Below are 15,955 nucleotides of genomic sequence, written 5' to 3' on the forward strand. Positions count from 1 at the left end.
TTTTATTATTTTATTTATTTTATTTTATTTTTTAATTTATTTTATTTTATTATTTTATTTATTTTATTATTTTATTTTATTTATTTCATTTTATTTATTTTATTATTTTATTTTATTTATTTCATTTTATTTCATTTTGGGTTTTTTTTTTTGTGGTTGGGAATGGCTTTCTCGTTCTTCCTGTTCTTTTTTCAGGTGGTCACGTGGACAGAGACGATGGGAAATTGGAGCAGAGGCCACATAGCGGAGTTTGTGTTGGTGGGCTTCCCTACCTCTCCGCCCCTCCAGTGCCTCCTCTTTGTCCTCTTCCTGGCAATTTACCTGTTGACATTGTTGGAGAACGCACTCATCGTTTCCACAGTCTGGCTCACACCAAGCCTTCACCGCCCGATGTACTTTTTCCTTGGCCATCTCTCCTTCCTGGAGCTGTGGTACGTCAATGTCACAGTTCCCCGGCTTTTGGGAGCATTTCTTACCCAGGAGCGTAGAGTCTCCTACGTCGGCTGCATGACTCAGCTCTACTTCTTTATTGCCCTAGCCTGCACCGAATGTGTCCTGCTGGCCGTCATGGCCTATGACCGCTACCTGGCCATCTGTGAGCCCCTCCGTTATCCTAGTCTCATGCCATCCAGCCTGGCCATTCGCCTCGCTGCTTCCTCTTGGGGTAGTGGCTTCTTGAGCTCCATGATGAAGCTTCTTTTCATTTCCCGGCTGTCCTACTGTGGACCCAACGTCATCAACCACTTTTTCTGCGATATCTCCCCACTACTCAACCTCACCTGCTCTGACAAAGAGCACGCAGAACTAGTAGACTTCCTCTTGGCCCTGGTGATGATTCTGCTCCCTCTCTTGGCCGTGGTTTCATCATATGCTGCCATAATGGCTGCCCTCCTCAGGATTCCTACTGCCCAGGGACGTCGCAAAGCCTTCTCCACCTGTGCCTCTCACCTGGCAGTGGTTGTTATCTACTACTCCTCCACCCTCTTCACCTATGCACGGCCCCAGGCCATGTACACCTTCAACCATAACAAGGTCATCTCTGTGCTCTATACAGTCATTGTACCGTTCCTCAATCCAGCCATCTACTGCCTGAGGAACAAGGAGGTGAAGGATGCTCTCAGGAAGTCGGTCCTGGGCAGATGCCACTATCCGAGGGATGTCCCAGATTGATGTGCAGCAGAACCTAGGAGGCAGGAAGAAACAAGGTGGCAATGATACCACCTGAAAGAATCATAGAAATAGGCTCAAAGGGAACATAAATATCAATTAGTACACAGTTTGGCTGAATAGTGGTTCCCGATACAAACAAAAATTTGTGAACCATTGATCTTGTACAGGGTTTCCATACTAAGTTTGAATTGGCTGCAGAAGAGTCTCCTGGGGGCTGTTAAAATGCAAGTTCCCCGAAAAGAAAATCTGTAGAGGGTCCGATAGGGCATGTCTAGGTTGCAACTCGGCCATGCATCACTTTCAACTTCCTAGGAACTCTTGTTTCATAGCCAGTTTGAAGTTCCCAACCCTAGATCAAAGCCTCTTATTTTATAACTGAGAAAGTAGAAGAAAGGGGATTTACTGGTGGATATGTCAAAGTGATGGGGGTTGTATTGCAGCAATGTCAGAGATCAAAATTCTCCAACCCTGCTCCCAATAAGAAATCACCAAAGTACCATGATACCCCAAGAACTGAAAGTCATGTCACCTACCTAAACAATATTCTGTGCCTCTCCCAGTCTTCCACCTACTGCAAGTCAAGGAAGAGGAAAACGTAGTGCTGGTATTCACCTATGTGTGCACCAAAGAACATGGCCAAATATTCATCTGAATCTCCCTTCTTTGACTCCAGTGGGTTACCAAGCTGGTTGACCTAATGAGGGTTGATTCAGTAGTAAGTGAAAATGCCTTAGAAAGCGTTTATATAGATTGGTCCCAGAATCTTCTCCAGCACTATGGGCAGCTTCTGTTTTAATTAGTTGGTGCCTGGGTTATACCAGTTGTGAAATATTTTAAGTTTTGTTTCTGGGGCAAATGACGCAAGAACAGAAAATGCCTTTTTTTCCTTAAACCCATGTTAGTTAACATACACTGTCGTATTGGTTTCAGGAGTAGAATTTAATGACTCATCACTTACATACAACACCCCGTGCTCATCCCAACAAGTACCCTCCTTAATGCCCGTCACCCGTTTAGCCCATGCCCCCCACCCACCTCCCCTCCGGCAACCCTCAGTCTGTTCTCTGTATTTAAGAGTCTCTTATGGTTTGCCTCCCTCTCTGTTTTTGGAGACAAAATAAAAGAATGAGAGGTGGGATGCAGGTATCTCTAGAATGAGTGAGATGTCTCAGATTCAAAGGCTGAATTATAGACATTCTTCCAAGTTCCTCTGAGTTCTGGGAACTTGCTTGAATTGCTTAGGGAGATTTTCGCAGCCCGACTTAAGGTTACTTTCTGCACATTTGAACCGTGTTCTGTGTTTCTCTAGTTGTAGGATTTTGTAGAAACATAATCAAGAAAGTGCTGTTGAGCAAATAGTCAGAAACACAAATTGTCACGACGGACGCATTAGCTTATTCTGAAGTAGGCTTTGGGGAAGAAACAAAAACGATTTTGTATTAAAGAAAACTACGGGGTCAATAATCATTTTAGGTTTTCCAGGGTGTAAAAGGAAACAACAGCGACAACAAAAAGAGCCAAGGCATTTGACGCTTTTAAAAGTATAAGTTGCTTGATGTTTATAAAATTTCTAAATAGTCTTTTAAAGAACCGTCTCTGAGACTGTCTCTGTTTACCCTCCCCTCAGTGTATTCCCTTTTCCTTTCCTGGAGTTATGGAAGGCATGGCCTTTTACTGTGAGAATTCTGCTCCCCGAGCCAAGAAATGTCACTAGTTTCATTCCAGTGAGTCCCTGTTGTAATGAAAACATTGTCACCTACCTCATGTGCTTGCTGTGAACATTACATAAACAATGTATGTGTGAGTAAAGTGTTAAAATCTTTTCTCTTGAAAGATAAATTTTGCTGTGGATTCACTTCCTTTTCCCCAGCTTTATCAAAGTAGAGCAGATGGATAAAACCCTAAGGTACATAAAGTGTACCACGTGACGATCTGAGACGCATGTGAACATACACTGTGAAAGCGTTCACCTTTGGTTAACTCTCCAGCTCCGGACTCTTGGAAGCCTGATAAATGTTATTAGGCAACACTGCTTGGGGTACAAACGGCCCCTGATGAGTAAAAGTCCTCTGGACCGGAGAATAATGCGAGTATTCTAAGTATCTGGGGAGAAGTCACAGCTTCAGGCTACTTTTGTGACTTGGCACGCCTTTTGCTGGGAGCCCTGGAAGCCAAGGATGCCAGGGACCTGTTAGAAGAGATGATGGCTCTTTGGGGACTTCAGGGATCCAAGTCAAGGGGGACCCTGTGCCCTTGTGTGGGAATCTCATGTCCTCCCTCCTGCCCTGTGACTTTGAATCCCAGAGACCAGCTCCTTGTCTGTTTTCAGCACCCCTTCCACAGACGAGAAATTCCCGAAGCTGCCGTGCTGGGATGTTGTGTCTCTGTCCTATATTTCTCTAGGGGAAACTGATGCCAAGTGTGTCCTTTGGGGGGGTGTGGGTTGGATTATTTGGTGATTCCTAAGATCTTTGGGCATGTAATAGCTAATCACATAAATAGTCAATAAATGCGAAGCCCCATCTTTATTATCATTTTGTCAAAAATAATATGACCATGGGCTTCTAACCAATGTGCTGTTCTACTAACCACGCCTCAAACTCACTCTTATGCAAATTGAGATTGGAGGACTGACCGGGGTCCCTAGAACGTACGTGGAAAGCTGGGCTCTGATCATCCTTCGTAATCATGTGGAGAGGTGCTATGTTAACCAGAAAGTTTAGCGTTTCCACTGATACGACCTAAAACTATTACAGCACGCCAGCGTGCCATTGGGTAGACTCAGTGAGGTTCACGCTCCTTTTAAAAATGATCAGGATGGGGGCATCTGGGTGGCTTAGTCGGTTGACCGACTGACTCTTGATTTGGGGTCAGATCATGATCTTATTGTGAGTTCAAGCCCCATGTCGGGTTCTGGGCTGACAACACAGACCCTGCTTGGAATTCATTCTCTCTCTGTCTCTGTCTCTGTCTCTGTATCTCTCTCTCTCTCCTCTTTCTCTCTCTCAAAATAAATAAAAAATAAACATTAAAATTTTTTTAAATGATCAGAATGTATCTTAACTCTTTTTTTGGATGTTAACATAGAACATAAATGTCCTCCTGGGATTTTAGTCTTGGATTTTGGGCTTGATCCTGACCCTCTGGGTATCTACATAGTACCGAGGGAGGAGCTAGAGAATGTCAGCTGGTACAAATGCCACCATTAGGGCCCTTGTCATATCACACTCTTTCCCGGCGGGGCCAGTAGCCCTCCTAATTTGTTTTTCCCCTCGTGTGAGAGGTTCCCGCAGTGTGTTCATTGGTGTAGATAGCTCACTTTTCTTCGCTGTGACAACCCATCTTTTTCAAGCTGAAAATATGCCCAGCCCCGGCCATAAATCCACATCTCTGCGTCACATGTTTGATTCGTCAGCTTTTCCTGTATCTGGCTGGGAGTGGTCGTATATCTCGTTTTTGTCCAATAAACGGAAGTAGAAGTCTGCTGGAGAGGATCTCCTTTTCAGAGAAAGATGTAGCTGCCACTGGTGTTTCCGCTTTCCTTCTGTTGAACTTGGCTTTGATGCCCGGAGCTCCAGCGGCCGTCCATGAGGTAACAGACATGAGGAGGGAAGTTCAGCGCTGAGGCTGGAGGCGCAGAAATGCATAAAAATCGTGGGTCTTCGATAGCATGCTTGAGAAGTTGAACCAACACGAGCAAATACCTACACCCATGTTTATTTTTTATCAAATGATAAAAATTAATTCCCATTTGTTGGAGGCCCTGTAATTTGTGCTTCCTTCTTATTTTCAACCTAATATGCTTGCTGTAATACATTTACCTAACTTTTGCCTTGCATCGTTTTAAAATTTTCAAACGGTTTTTAGTTTTAGGGTCTCTTAAGTTTGTCAAATGAAATCTATTTTTGTACGTTGCCAGAGAAAGATCAGGACCCACCCACCCCCTCCTGCCAAAGCTCCTATTTTGCCATTCCGGGAAACGGAAGAGTCACTATGCCTTTAAAGCTGTAATTCACAGGTTAGCCAGAGAGAGGCTGGTTATTTCTCAGACGCTACACCTGCAATTCAAAAACCTCCTGCAAGTCAGTCTTGTATTCTCTTATTTTGTCATACTTTATTTTGTTTCATTTATTTATTTCTTTTTAGGTTATGAACATGTACTCAGTGGAGCCCACTTTCCACCAGAGAGGCATAACAGAAGGGAAGTAAGGAAGGAGCATGTGTTCAAGTCAATTATGATTCTTTAAGTACAATTAATTCATTTTAAAACAGGGGTACCATTCGTCACAATTAACTAAGAAGGTCCTTGCATTTATTTTATTTATTTATTTATTTATTTTTTTAGGTCCTTGCATTTAAAAAGGAAACATAAATTATGTGATTTTTTTATTCATAAAACGCCACATAGAAAGCACAAAATGTGATTATCTGCCTCAAATTTTTAAATAACTTGAGAGGAAATGAGAAACACACAATTTTCAGAAATAATTATAAATACAAAGAAAAGGGGCGCCTGGGTGGCTCAGTCGGTTGAGCGGCCGACTTCGGCTCAGGTCACGATCTCGCGGTCCGCGAGTTCGAGCCCCACATCGGGCTCTGGGCTGATGGCTCGGAGCCTGGAGCCTGCTTCGGATTCTGTGTCTCCCTCTCTCTCTCTCTGCCCCTCCCCCGTTCATGCTCTGTCTCTCTCTGTCTCAAAAATAAATTTTAAAAAAGTTTAAAAAAAGTTAAAACATAAATAAATAAATACAAAGAAAAATGTGAGTTTCCCCGGTAACTTTTACTTCTACATTTAAAAATTACTCTATTTCTCCTTACCCAAGCTAAGTGCGTATTGATCCGGAATATTTTTCCAGACTCAGACATATTACAATTTGTAAGCTCTGCCCTTTTTCTCACTCAGCTCAGAGCTGTAGTCTCTGCCCGTTTGTTCAATAAGATCCTTAAATTAACTGTGTTCTTTTCTTCCGTGACAAGAAATAGTCAAGAGTGAACTTAAGATTCCATTTTTGCTTTAAGCGCTCAGCGTTTTAACTACAGCTTTTTTCCTTTGTACCAAGGAATGATTGTAAACAGTTCACCAAAAAAAGATGGTATTTTGTTTTACTAACTTCTGGGTTACCATCATACCAAAGGTAATGTTACCATCGCCTTTTTTTTTTTTTTAATTTTTTTTTTTTCAACGTTTTTTATTTATTTTGGGGACAGAGAGAGACAGAGCATGAACGGGGGAGGGTCAGAGAGAGAGGGAGACACAGAATCGGAAACAGGCTCCAGGCTCTGAGCCATCAGCCCAGAGCCCGACGCGGGGCTCGAACTCACGGACCGTGAGATCATGACCTGGCTGAAGTCGGACGCTTAACCGACTGCGCCACCCAGGCGCCCCAACCATCGCCTTTTAAAGATGAGGAGTGCAGTACTTAGAGAGACTTGGGAATTTATTTGCCTCACAGAGCTACCCAGGAACAATAAAAACTCATGTTTTTCTTTTTTTTTTTTCTTGAATATATTTGACATATAACATTGTCAAATTGATAGCAATTTATTTATCCGATTTATGGTGTACAATGTGTTACTTTGACACGTTTATGCATGGCAATATAATTGTCTTTGTAGCTGTGTCGATCACATTACATACATACAGAACCATATTGCTGTCTATAGTCATCGTACAGTGCATTGAAAACTATGGCTTTTTTGTTTTCCGTTCCAAGTGTATATCCTTAAACACCCTCAGTTCTATTTCTTGATTCTCCACTCCTTGGTAACAACCATTTTGTAATCTGCCTTTTATGACTTGGACTTTTTTTTTTAAGATTTCACATATAGTGCTTGTCTTTCTCTGCCTCCTCTCACTTAGCATAAGGTACTCAAGGTCCATCCATGTTTTCTCAAATGGCAGGATTCCCTCCTTTCCCATAGCTGACTCCCGCTGTGTATACCCACCACCTCTTTCTTACCTGCTCATATATTGATGGGCATTCGGGCTGTTTTTGTGTCTTGACTGCTGTGAATAATGCTGTCATGAACACGAGGGTATGTATCTCTTTGAAATACATGTATCTTTTGTATCTACTGAGTTACTGACACATGAGAGTCGTGTAGATGTGTAGAGCTGACACTTGTGTGCACAACATCTAAGGGTGTTTGGGGTTTGTATACGTGTGTGTGCACATGCTTGGGTCCCCGAATAAGAGCGGGCAAATGCCATTCTGATTTTCTGCTGAATGGCTTTGGTTATAGCGCTCTCTTCCCCCAGAGGATCTTATTATTTGTGAGACCATTCCTCAGAAAGAGAAGAGCCTGCACACACACATTTTTCCCTCACCTTCCTCTGCCCCAGAGTCTGGCAGGGAGGAAAGCAGTGTGCTCCAAGCCTAAGGTCCCTCTTGTGTCATTTACCTTGTCAGCTCTTCCCTTAGTATTCCCCTGGGGTCCCCTTGGGCCCTGGAAAGGCCAAATACATTCCTGAGGGCAGTATCTGTGGGGAGGTCCCCTGTGGGTGGGAGTTGGTACCTGCCCCTCCAGTAGCTTGGAGACAGGCAGAGAACAAATAGCTCATTCTGTGCCCATCTTCAAGCTGAGCAGAGACACACCCAGGCTGGCCCAACACCTCTTCGAGCTTAAGGACACCGCCTTCCTCCTCTTGGTCTACATGACCTCTCCTCTTTCCTCGGTTCAAGGTGGCCATGCCTGACAAGGCTGGGAGAAGAGCCATAAGTTACGTCACTGAGACAATGGTGGGTTGAAAAGACTCTCAGGTATTTCCAGGGGATGGTTGAACATCATTTTCATTTAAATCACTGATTCTTGGGAGCTTTCATTTTATTGATAATTTAAAATAGTTTGTCTTCTTTGAGCTTACTATGGGAAGTGTAGCTACAGGGCATAGTTGGGGAGTGAACTTAGGACATATATAGATTAATTTCACTCCAAAATATTTCTTTTTGAGAGAGAGAGAGAGAGAGAGAGAGAGAAGCAGGGGAGGGGAAGAGAAAGAGGGAGAGGAAGAGCCTCAAGCAGGCTCCATGCTGTCAGTGCAGAGCCTGATGTGACGCTGGGACCCACAAACCGTGAGATGGTGGCCTGAGCTGAAGTCAAACACTTAACTTACTGAGCCACCCAGGCGCCCTCCTAATTCTTAGTCTTAAATTCCATGGGCCACATTGATTTCCAGCTTCAGGTCTGAGGCATGCCTTCTGAGAAGGACAGTGTCTGTTGCTGAAATCCTGAAAATATATTGCATTGTCGCAGTGCTGGGGGGCACTGAGGAGGAGGGGGACAAGTTCCAGGAAGAAAGGACTTCTGGGTATGATTCCCTCCTTACATATTTCTGGAATATAAAAACGCACGAGGGAATGAACCCAAGCACACAGCTATGGAGACTGGTGTCCTGTTATTGTGAAGGAAGTGCCTCCCAAATGGAAATGCTACCCCCCCTCCTCCAGTAGCTGAAGACATGTCGATGTCATGTGTCCATTGGCAGGGACAGAGGTGCTGAGGAAAAGCCCGGCTGGAGGGGGTGTCTAAGCTGTTCATTAATGGGTTTCAGGTTGGTTGGACTTTCAGACTCAGAGAAGAGAGGAAAGCTGCTGAGGGAGCTTGGGGCTCACAGACCTTGCCTTTTTTTCAAGTTCCACCAACCCCCCACTGCCTCCTGAATCTTAGGCCACAGCACACAGGGACCTTGCATTGTGTGTGTGTGTGTGTGTGTGTGTGTGTGTGTAGCTTAAAGGCTGAGTTCCAACAAACAAACAAAATTGTCGAATTGGCACTATTAGACCTTATTTGTTTTTTTTTGTTTATCTGCGTCTGTGTTCTTCTCTAACATGGATATCTAAGAGGTGGCTGTTCTGCCTTCCTTTAGGGTCCTAAAGCGAAGTCTGAGCAGCAAGAGGGAAGTGGATGGGATGGGCAGCCATTTTCCAGCTGTCACCCTAGGACCATTTCCTCAGGAAAAGCAGAGAGCCTCCCCTGGCTGCACCCCTATGTCCTACGCATGGGCAAGGTTGTTGAGAAAAGGAGAGTAGGGGGCACAGGCTCTGGAGAGATGCAAAAGGGAAGAATCAAGCTGTAGGTCACAGAGAAAGTCTGGGAAGGGTAAGGCACTCAGCATGGGAGGTTCAGAGTGATTCTCAGACGGCTGGTTGGAGACTGTACCCTGGGCGGGAATGCAGAAGGCTCAGTGATGGCAGAAGGCATCTGGGTCCTCCATTTTTTCTGGTATTATTTTCAAGCAACTTGTGCCTCCTTTACTCTAATACCCCTGGAAAGGTCCTACAGTCCCCTCCTTTCTCATTAACAATGGCTGTTGTTTAAGGGTGCCTGGGTGGCTCAGTTGGCTGAGTGTCTGACTCTAGATTTCAGCTTAGGTTATGGTCCCAAGGTCATGGAATTGAGTCCCACATTGAGCTCTTTACTGGGTGTGGAGTCTGCTTGAGATTCTCTGTCCCTCTTCCCCTCTCCCTGCTCATGCTTGTGCTCTCTCTTTCTCTCTAAAATAATAATAATAATATTTAATAATAATAATAATAATAATAATACACAATGGCTGTTGTTTCCACCATGTAGATTTGTGTTGACTTTGTTGGCAGGGTTTTGGGAGAATTTAGCAGTGTATCCTGGAAAGGTCACAGCAAATGTCCATAGGAATTTAATTTAAAATCTAAAGTTCATTAGATGTTTACAGATGTGGTGAAATTATATTATATCCACCTTAGAAATAAAAGAACTAACATTCTGAACATTAAGTAGTAAGCTCACTTACGTGGAGTTAGACGAAAGTGGGATATGATGTACTTTTCCTAAACTCCTAATCCAGCACTCCATACAATGGATTGGATCAAAGAAAACATTATCTTTTAGATTACCCATTCGATTTTGTTCTCCAAGAAGCTGGCAAACATTCATATCAGGTTTGCTATTAACCCTGTGTGTTTGCTCAAATATTGCTTCGTTCAGGATTTACAACCTTGTTAAATAGGAAACAAACACACAAACAGAAGAATTCTTTCCGTACAGATAAGTGGAGTCAGAAGACTTCTCTGGAAGTTATGCCAATTATGCCTGGGGCGGGGGGGGGGGGGGCAGCCCGCGGTGAATACCTGAGTTTCTGGCTTCTTTACATACATAGCAGATGGGATTTCTTGCTTATGGTGAAGGGGTGATAGGAAGGCCATCCTCCTATGACCAACAGGGAAATACTGGAAAGGCACAGAATTAATTTGGAGTCAGAAGTTTCCAATTTCACTTGTGTGTACCTTGGATGAGTTATCTCTCTTGGCTTAAGTTGACAAAAATTAAAATATAAGCTCCTCAAAATACATGATGGCTCAAAAGTTCTGGTTCTGATCATAATTTAGGACAAAGTAAGGTATAAAGGCAGGAGAACTTCTCTTGTGATGACTTTGCTGCTGGGGGGGGTCTATCATTGGTGGTTGGCTCGTGCTCAGGAAGTGGAAAAATCTGATTCTGTCTGTGCCCACAGCCAGTTATGATCACCAAAGTTCTGGAAGCAGGTAACCACACAGCAACCATACATTTCATTCTTCTGGGATTTCCAACACGGCCAGCCTTCCAGCTTTTCCTGTTCTTCGTGTTCCTGGCAACCTACCTACTGACTCTGCTGGAGAACGCTCTCATCATCCTGGCCATTCGCGGTGACAGACAACTGCACAAGCCCATGTACTTCTTTCTGAGCCACCTCTCCTTCCTGGAGATGTGGTATGTCACCGTCATCAGCCCCAAGATGCTGGTGGACTTCCTCAGCCATGACAAGACCATTTCCTTCAATGGCTGCATGACTCAACTTTACTTCTTTGTGACCTTTGTCTGCGCAGAGTACCTCCTCCTCGCTGTTATGGCCTTTGACCGCCACGTAGCCATTTGTAAGCCACTACGCTACCCAGTTATCGTGACCAACCGGCTCTGTGGTACCCTGGCGGGGGGATGCTGGCTCTGTGGACTCACAACTGCCACGGTTAAGATGGTTTTCATAGCCCGACTCCACTACTGTGGCAAACCTCACATCAACCATTATTTCTGCGATATTTCTCCGCTCCTCAGCATCCCCTGCGAAGACCCCTCGCAGGCGGAGCGAGTAGACTTCTTTCTGGCCCTCGTGGTTATTGCCATCCCCCTTTGTGTGGTCGTGGCGTCTTATGCCAGCATTCTCAGTGCCGTCCTTAGGATCCCTTCTTCACAAGGCCGCCAAAAGGCGTTTTCCACCTGTGCCTCTCACCTGACTGTTGTCATTCTCTTCTATTCCACAACCCTTTTCACCTATGCCCGCCCCAAGCTCATGTACACCTACAGTTCCAACAAAGTGGTATCTGTGCTCTACACAGTCATCGTCCCCCTCCTCAACCCCATCATCTACTGTCTGAGGAACCGGGAAGTAAAGGCAGCCCTCAAGAAGACCGTACTGTGCAAAGGAAGTCGTTCCAGAGGGGATGTGGCTTTGAGCAATTAAACGCTTATAGACTCCCTTCAGGCCTGAGTCAGGAGGTGATGGTTCCACATCCACACCCCACACTCTGGCCCTTGCTTATCTATCCATATCCAGTACTTTAGCCCTGCTCCCCTGTGTGTGCGTGTGTGCGTGTGTAGACGCAAACGTGGCTAAAGAACCATATTCGCAAGCGGCAGCCTCTACCTCTAGCTCAGCAGACCGGTTTTAGACATTTCCCCAAACTTCCTTGAAACGAGGGCAGATTTTTCTCTCCCACTAAGATACAAACCCCACGAGAGGACAGATGCGTCTGTCACACAGTAGGTGCTTACTACATACTGTTGCAAGGGTCGCTGAATAAATACATTGAGTGAAAACACTGAAGATGAAGAGGGGAATTGTGAATACGTGTTGATGGCCTCTGTTCCGCCTGCTCATTGTCATTTCTTTTTCTTCCTCGCTTCTCTCTGTTCTGTCTTTCCTCTTACAGACTCATAGATGTGCTCGCTCTCTGCCCTCCTCCTTCCCGTCCTCCTTCCCTCCTCGCTTCCTCTCCCCACCCCCTATTTTTCCACAGAGACGCTGGCATGCGTTCACCCAAATAAAGTCACCACCTCATCTTACCTGACTCGTTTGCTGATTCAAGAGCACAAAGCCAATGAGCGGCCCAAGCTTTGTGAAAACCTCAGCAAAACTTTAGGAGGCATACCTTGTGTTTTCAAGATGTTAAGCATTAAAAACCAAAAGCTTTTCTGTATTTCCGGAGCACGGATTTTAGTAGCAATTACTTTTCACTTCTTATTTTATGGTTAGCTTTTTTAAAATCAGCTTTGTGGGGCACCTGGGTGGCTCAGTCGGTTGAGCGACCGGCTTCGGCTCAGGTCATGATCTCAGGGTTGGTGAGCTCAAGCCCCGCATCGGGCTCTGTGCTGACAGCTGGGAGCCTGGAGCCTGCTTCGGATTCTGTGTCTCCCTGTCTCTCTCCCCTTCCCCCACTCATGCTCTGTCTCTCTCTGCCTCAGAAATAAATAAACATTAAAAAAATAAAATAATAAAATAAAATCAGCTTTGTAAAGTATAATTCCATTCAATAAATTTCACCTTATTTTTATTTTTTATTTTTTCTTAAAGTTTATCCAATAGAGAGAGGAAGGGAGAAAGAGAGAGAGAGAGAGAGAGAGAGAGAGAGAGAGAATGCAGGAGGGATACAGAGAGAGAGGGAGAGAGAGAAAATCCCAAGCAGGCTCCACACCATCAGCACAGAGCCTGATGCAGGGCTTGAACCCTCGAACCTGAGATCGTGTATGAGATCATGAGATCTCATGACCTGAGATCATGACCTGAGCCAAAACCAAGTGACCTGAGATCATGACCTGAGCCAAAACCAAGTGTCAGACACTTAACTGACTGAGTCACTCCTAAATTAGGCACCCCTCAATTTCACCTTTTTAAATCGTACTGAATTTTGGAAAAGTGGGCAAGTTGTCAAACAACAACAATCACTAGATGGAACATTTCTGTCATCCCCCAAAGTTCCCTTGCGCCTTTTTTCATTAAATCTCCTGCTCATACCCCCAGACCTAGCTACTGGGGAGTGGTAAATTTTTTGTCACTTTTGCTTTGCCTTTTCTAGAAATTCACATAAATAGAATCACACAATCTGTGGTCTTTTGTGTCAGACTCACTTATCATAGTGCCTTTAAGTTTCTCAAAAATTTTTTTCATTGAAGTATAATTAACATACAGTTTTAAATCAGTTTCTTTTTTTCCATTATATTGCTTTTATTTTTTTTAATATGAAAATTATTGTCAAATTGGTCTCCATACAACACCAGTGCTCATCCCAAAAGGTGCCCTCCTAAATGCCCATCACCCACCCTCGCCTTCCTCCCACCCCCATCAACCCTCAGTTTGTTCTCAGTTTTTAAGAGTCTCTTAGGCTTTTAAATCAGTTTCAAGTGTGCAGTAGAGAGACTCAACAATTCTATGCATTACTCAGCGCTCATCATGATAAGTGGACTCTTTGTTTTAAGCCTTTTTTTTTTTTAAGTTTTATCTATTTATGTTGAGAGAGAGAGAGAGAGAGAGAGAGAGAGCGCACACAACCACCTTCAGCCTTAATGACCTGCATAAAGGTCCGGTCTCCAGATACAGCCACCTCAGGGGGTGAGACTCCAATGTGAGTTTGAGGGACCAGAAACATTGAGTCCATAAGAAAGAGTATGTAGAATTGACATCACTTTCCCCTTAAACATTTGATAAAATCCACCAATGAACTAATCGGGACTAGGGAGGTTTATTTGTGAGAAGTTATTAACCGTACAACCTATGTTTTTTAATAGATATAGGAACAATCAGGTTATTGGTTTATTCTCTTTTTTTATGGGCTTATTCTCGAGTGAGCTTTGAAAGGATGTCTTTCAAGTGACACGCCATTTGATTTGCCAAATTTGTTAGCGTAACGTTGTTCATGGTATTCCCTGAAATGTCCACGGTATATGTAAGGAGGTACTTATTTATTGTTTAATATTTGGGCAACTTGTGTCTTCTTTCTTTTAACCCGTTCCGTCTCCCTAGAGATTTATCAATTTTATTTTTTAAAAATCAGTACAATTGCTGGAGTCTATTGGTCTTGGGAAAATATATAATATCCTTTCTTCTGCTTACATTTGATTTATTGTAGTCTGTTCTTTCTCTTGTTTCTTAAGACAAAAGTTGAGCCTACAGATTCGAGTCTCTTTTGTACCGTAAGCATTTAATGCTACAAATGTTCCCTTGAATACTGATCTAGCTGCATCCCCCAAATACTTTTGATACATCACGTTGTCACTTTATTCAGTTTAAACTAACTCTAATTTCCTTTTTGATTCCCCGCCCCACCTTTGGCCTATCAGCTATTTAGAAGTGTGTAATTTTAAGTGTTAATCATCTGGTCTGTTCTAGATATCTCTTCGTCCTTGTTTTCTTGTTTAACTTAATTATAATCAATGAGCATCCTTACATATTAATTAAATCTTACAAAATATTCTGAGACTTGTTTATGGTCACGCACATGGTCTGTCTTGCACACTTGAAAAGAGTATGTCGTCTGTTCGGGCGTACGATTTCCAACACCTATCAGTTAGATCATATTGGTTAAAAGTATCGTTAAAATCTTCCACATTTTAATTTTGTCCTTATATTATACGTTTTGTGGATATAGATATGGCACATCCCTATCCTTCTATATCTTTATTTTAGGTCCTCTTGTTCTTCCAGTTACCAAGACTAAAGTACTGAACACCTCAACTATCACAGTGGATTCATCTATTTCTCGTTAATTTTCATCAGTGTTTTACTTAATAAATTTTCTATTTTTGTAATTATATGCATATACATTTGGGATTTTTATGGGTTTTGTTTCTGAGTTGAACACTTAACTATTCTGAAATGTCACCCTTTATCTCAAGGAATGTTCCTTGTTCTAAAAATAACTGCAGCTGATATTAATAGGGTCACTGTAGCTTTTATTTCATTTGGGTGTCCTGGTATATATTTTTCCTGTCTTTTTACCTTCAACCTACCTGTGGCTCATAATTAAAGTAAGTACTTTACAGACTGTGTATAAGTAGATATATTTTATCCAGTGGGATAATCCCTGGTCTTAAATTCTTATCCCATTTTTACTGCCTTTTTAAATTAATTGAGTACATTCTAACAGTTCCATTTTGTCTCACTTTGGCTTACAAGTGTTTGTTCCGGGGCAGGTTTCTATGAAAATGGAAATGTTATATCTGTGCTGCCCAAGACAGTGGACACAAGAACACGAGGTTATCAAACATTACGATGTGACCACTGGGGCAGGAAAATAGAACTTTTAATTGTATTGAATCTTAATTGAATTAAAAATTCAATATCCACATGGAGCTAAAAGCTGTCTTATTTTAATGTTTTTTATTTATTTTTGAGAGACAGAGAGAGACAGAGCCTGAGCAGGGGAGGGGCAGAGAGAGGGAGGGAGACACAGAATCCGAAACAGGCTCCAGGCTCTGAGCTGTCCGCACAGAGCCCGACCCCCGGCTCGAACTCACAGAGTGTGAGATCATGACCTGAGCTGAAGTCAGACGCTTAACCGACTGAACCACCCAGGCGCCCCTAAGAGCTGTCTTATTGATAGCACAGCTCCAGGCACACAATATACATCTCTAACTTATCAGTGTCATTATTCTAATAATATTATATGATTGCATGTATACTGAAAAGCTTCTTAATCCATTCTTTGTACTACATTACCATATATCTTATCTCTCTTATTCTAAAATCTACAATTCACTGATATTACTTTTTTGCTTTAAG

At 43.1% G+C, this 15,955-nt stretch overlaps 2 protein-coding genes across 2 annotated transcripts; both read left to right on the plus strand.

The window, feature by feature from the left end:
* The first annotated feature begins 211 nt into the window (after positions 1 to 211).
* On the plus strand, positions 212 to 1,170 carry LOC131496102 (olfactory receptor 6P1). Its single transcript, XM_058701301.1, has one exon. The coding sequence runs from the start codon at positions 217 to 219 to the stop codon at positions 1,168 to 1,170; it is 954 nt and encodes a 317-aa protein (XP_058557284.1). The 5' UTR covers positions 212 to 216.
* Positions 1,171 to 10,643: 9,473 nt separating this feature from the next.
* On the plus strand, positions 10,644 to 12,213 carry LOC131495867 (olfactory receptor 6Y1). Its single transcript, XM_058701041.1, has one exon. It carries the CDS (start codon positions 10,664 to 10,666, stop codon positions 11,639 to 11,641), a length of 978 nt encoding a protein of 325 aa, XP_058557024.1. The 5' UTR covers positions 10,644 to 10,663; the 3' UTR covers positions 11,642 to 12,213.
* Positions 12,214 to 15,955: the final 3,742 nt, after the last annotated feature.

The sequence above is a fragment of the Neofelis nebulosa genome, chromosome 15, assembly GCF_028018385.1.
Source record: "Neofelis nebulosa isolate mNeoNeb1 chromosome 15, mNeoNeb1.pri, whole genome shotgun sequence".
NCBI classification, from domain to species: domain Eukaryota; kingdom Metazoa; phylum Chordata; class Mammalia; order Carnivora; family Felidae; genus Neofelis; species Neofelis nebulosa.

Bases quoted from the DNA above. Each gene is read 5' to 3' on its own strand.
- LOC131496102 (XM_058701301.1), top strand. From the start codon at position 217: ATGGGAAATTGGAGCAGAGGCCACATAGCGGAGTTTGTGTTGGTGGGC.
- LOC131495867 (XM_058701041.1), top strand. From the start codon at position 10,664: ATGATCACCAAAGTTCTGGAAGCAGGTAACCACACAGCAACCATACAT.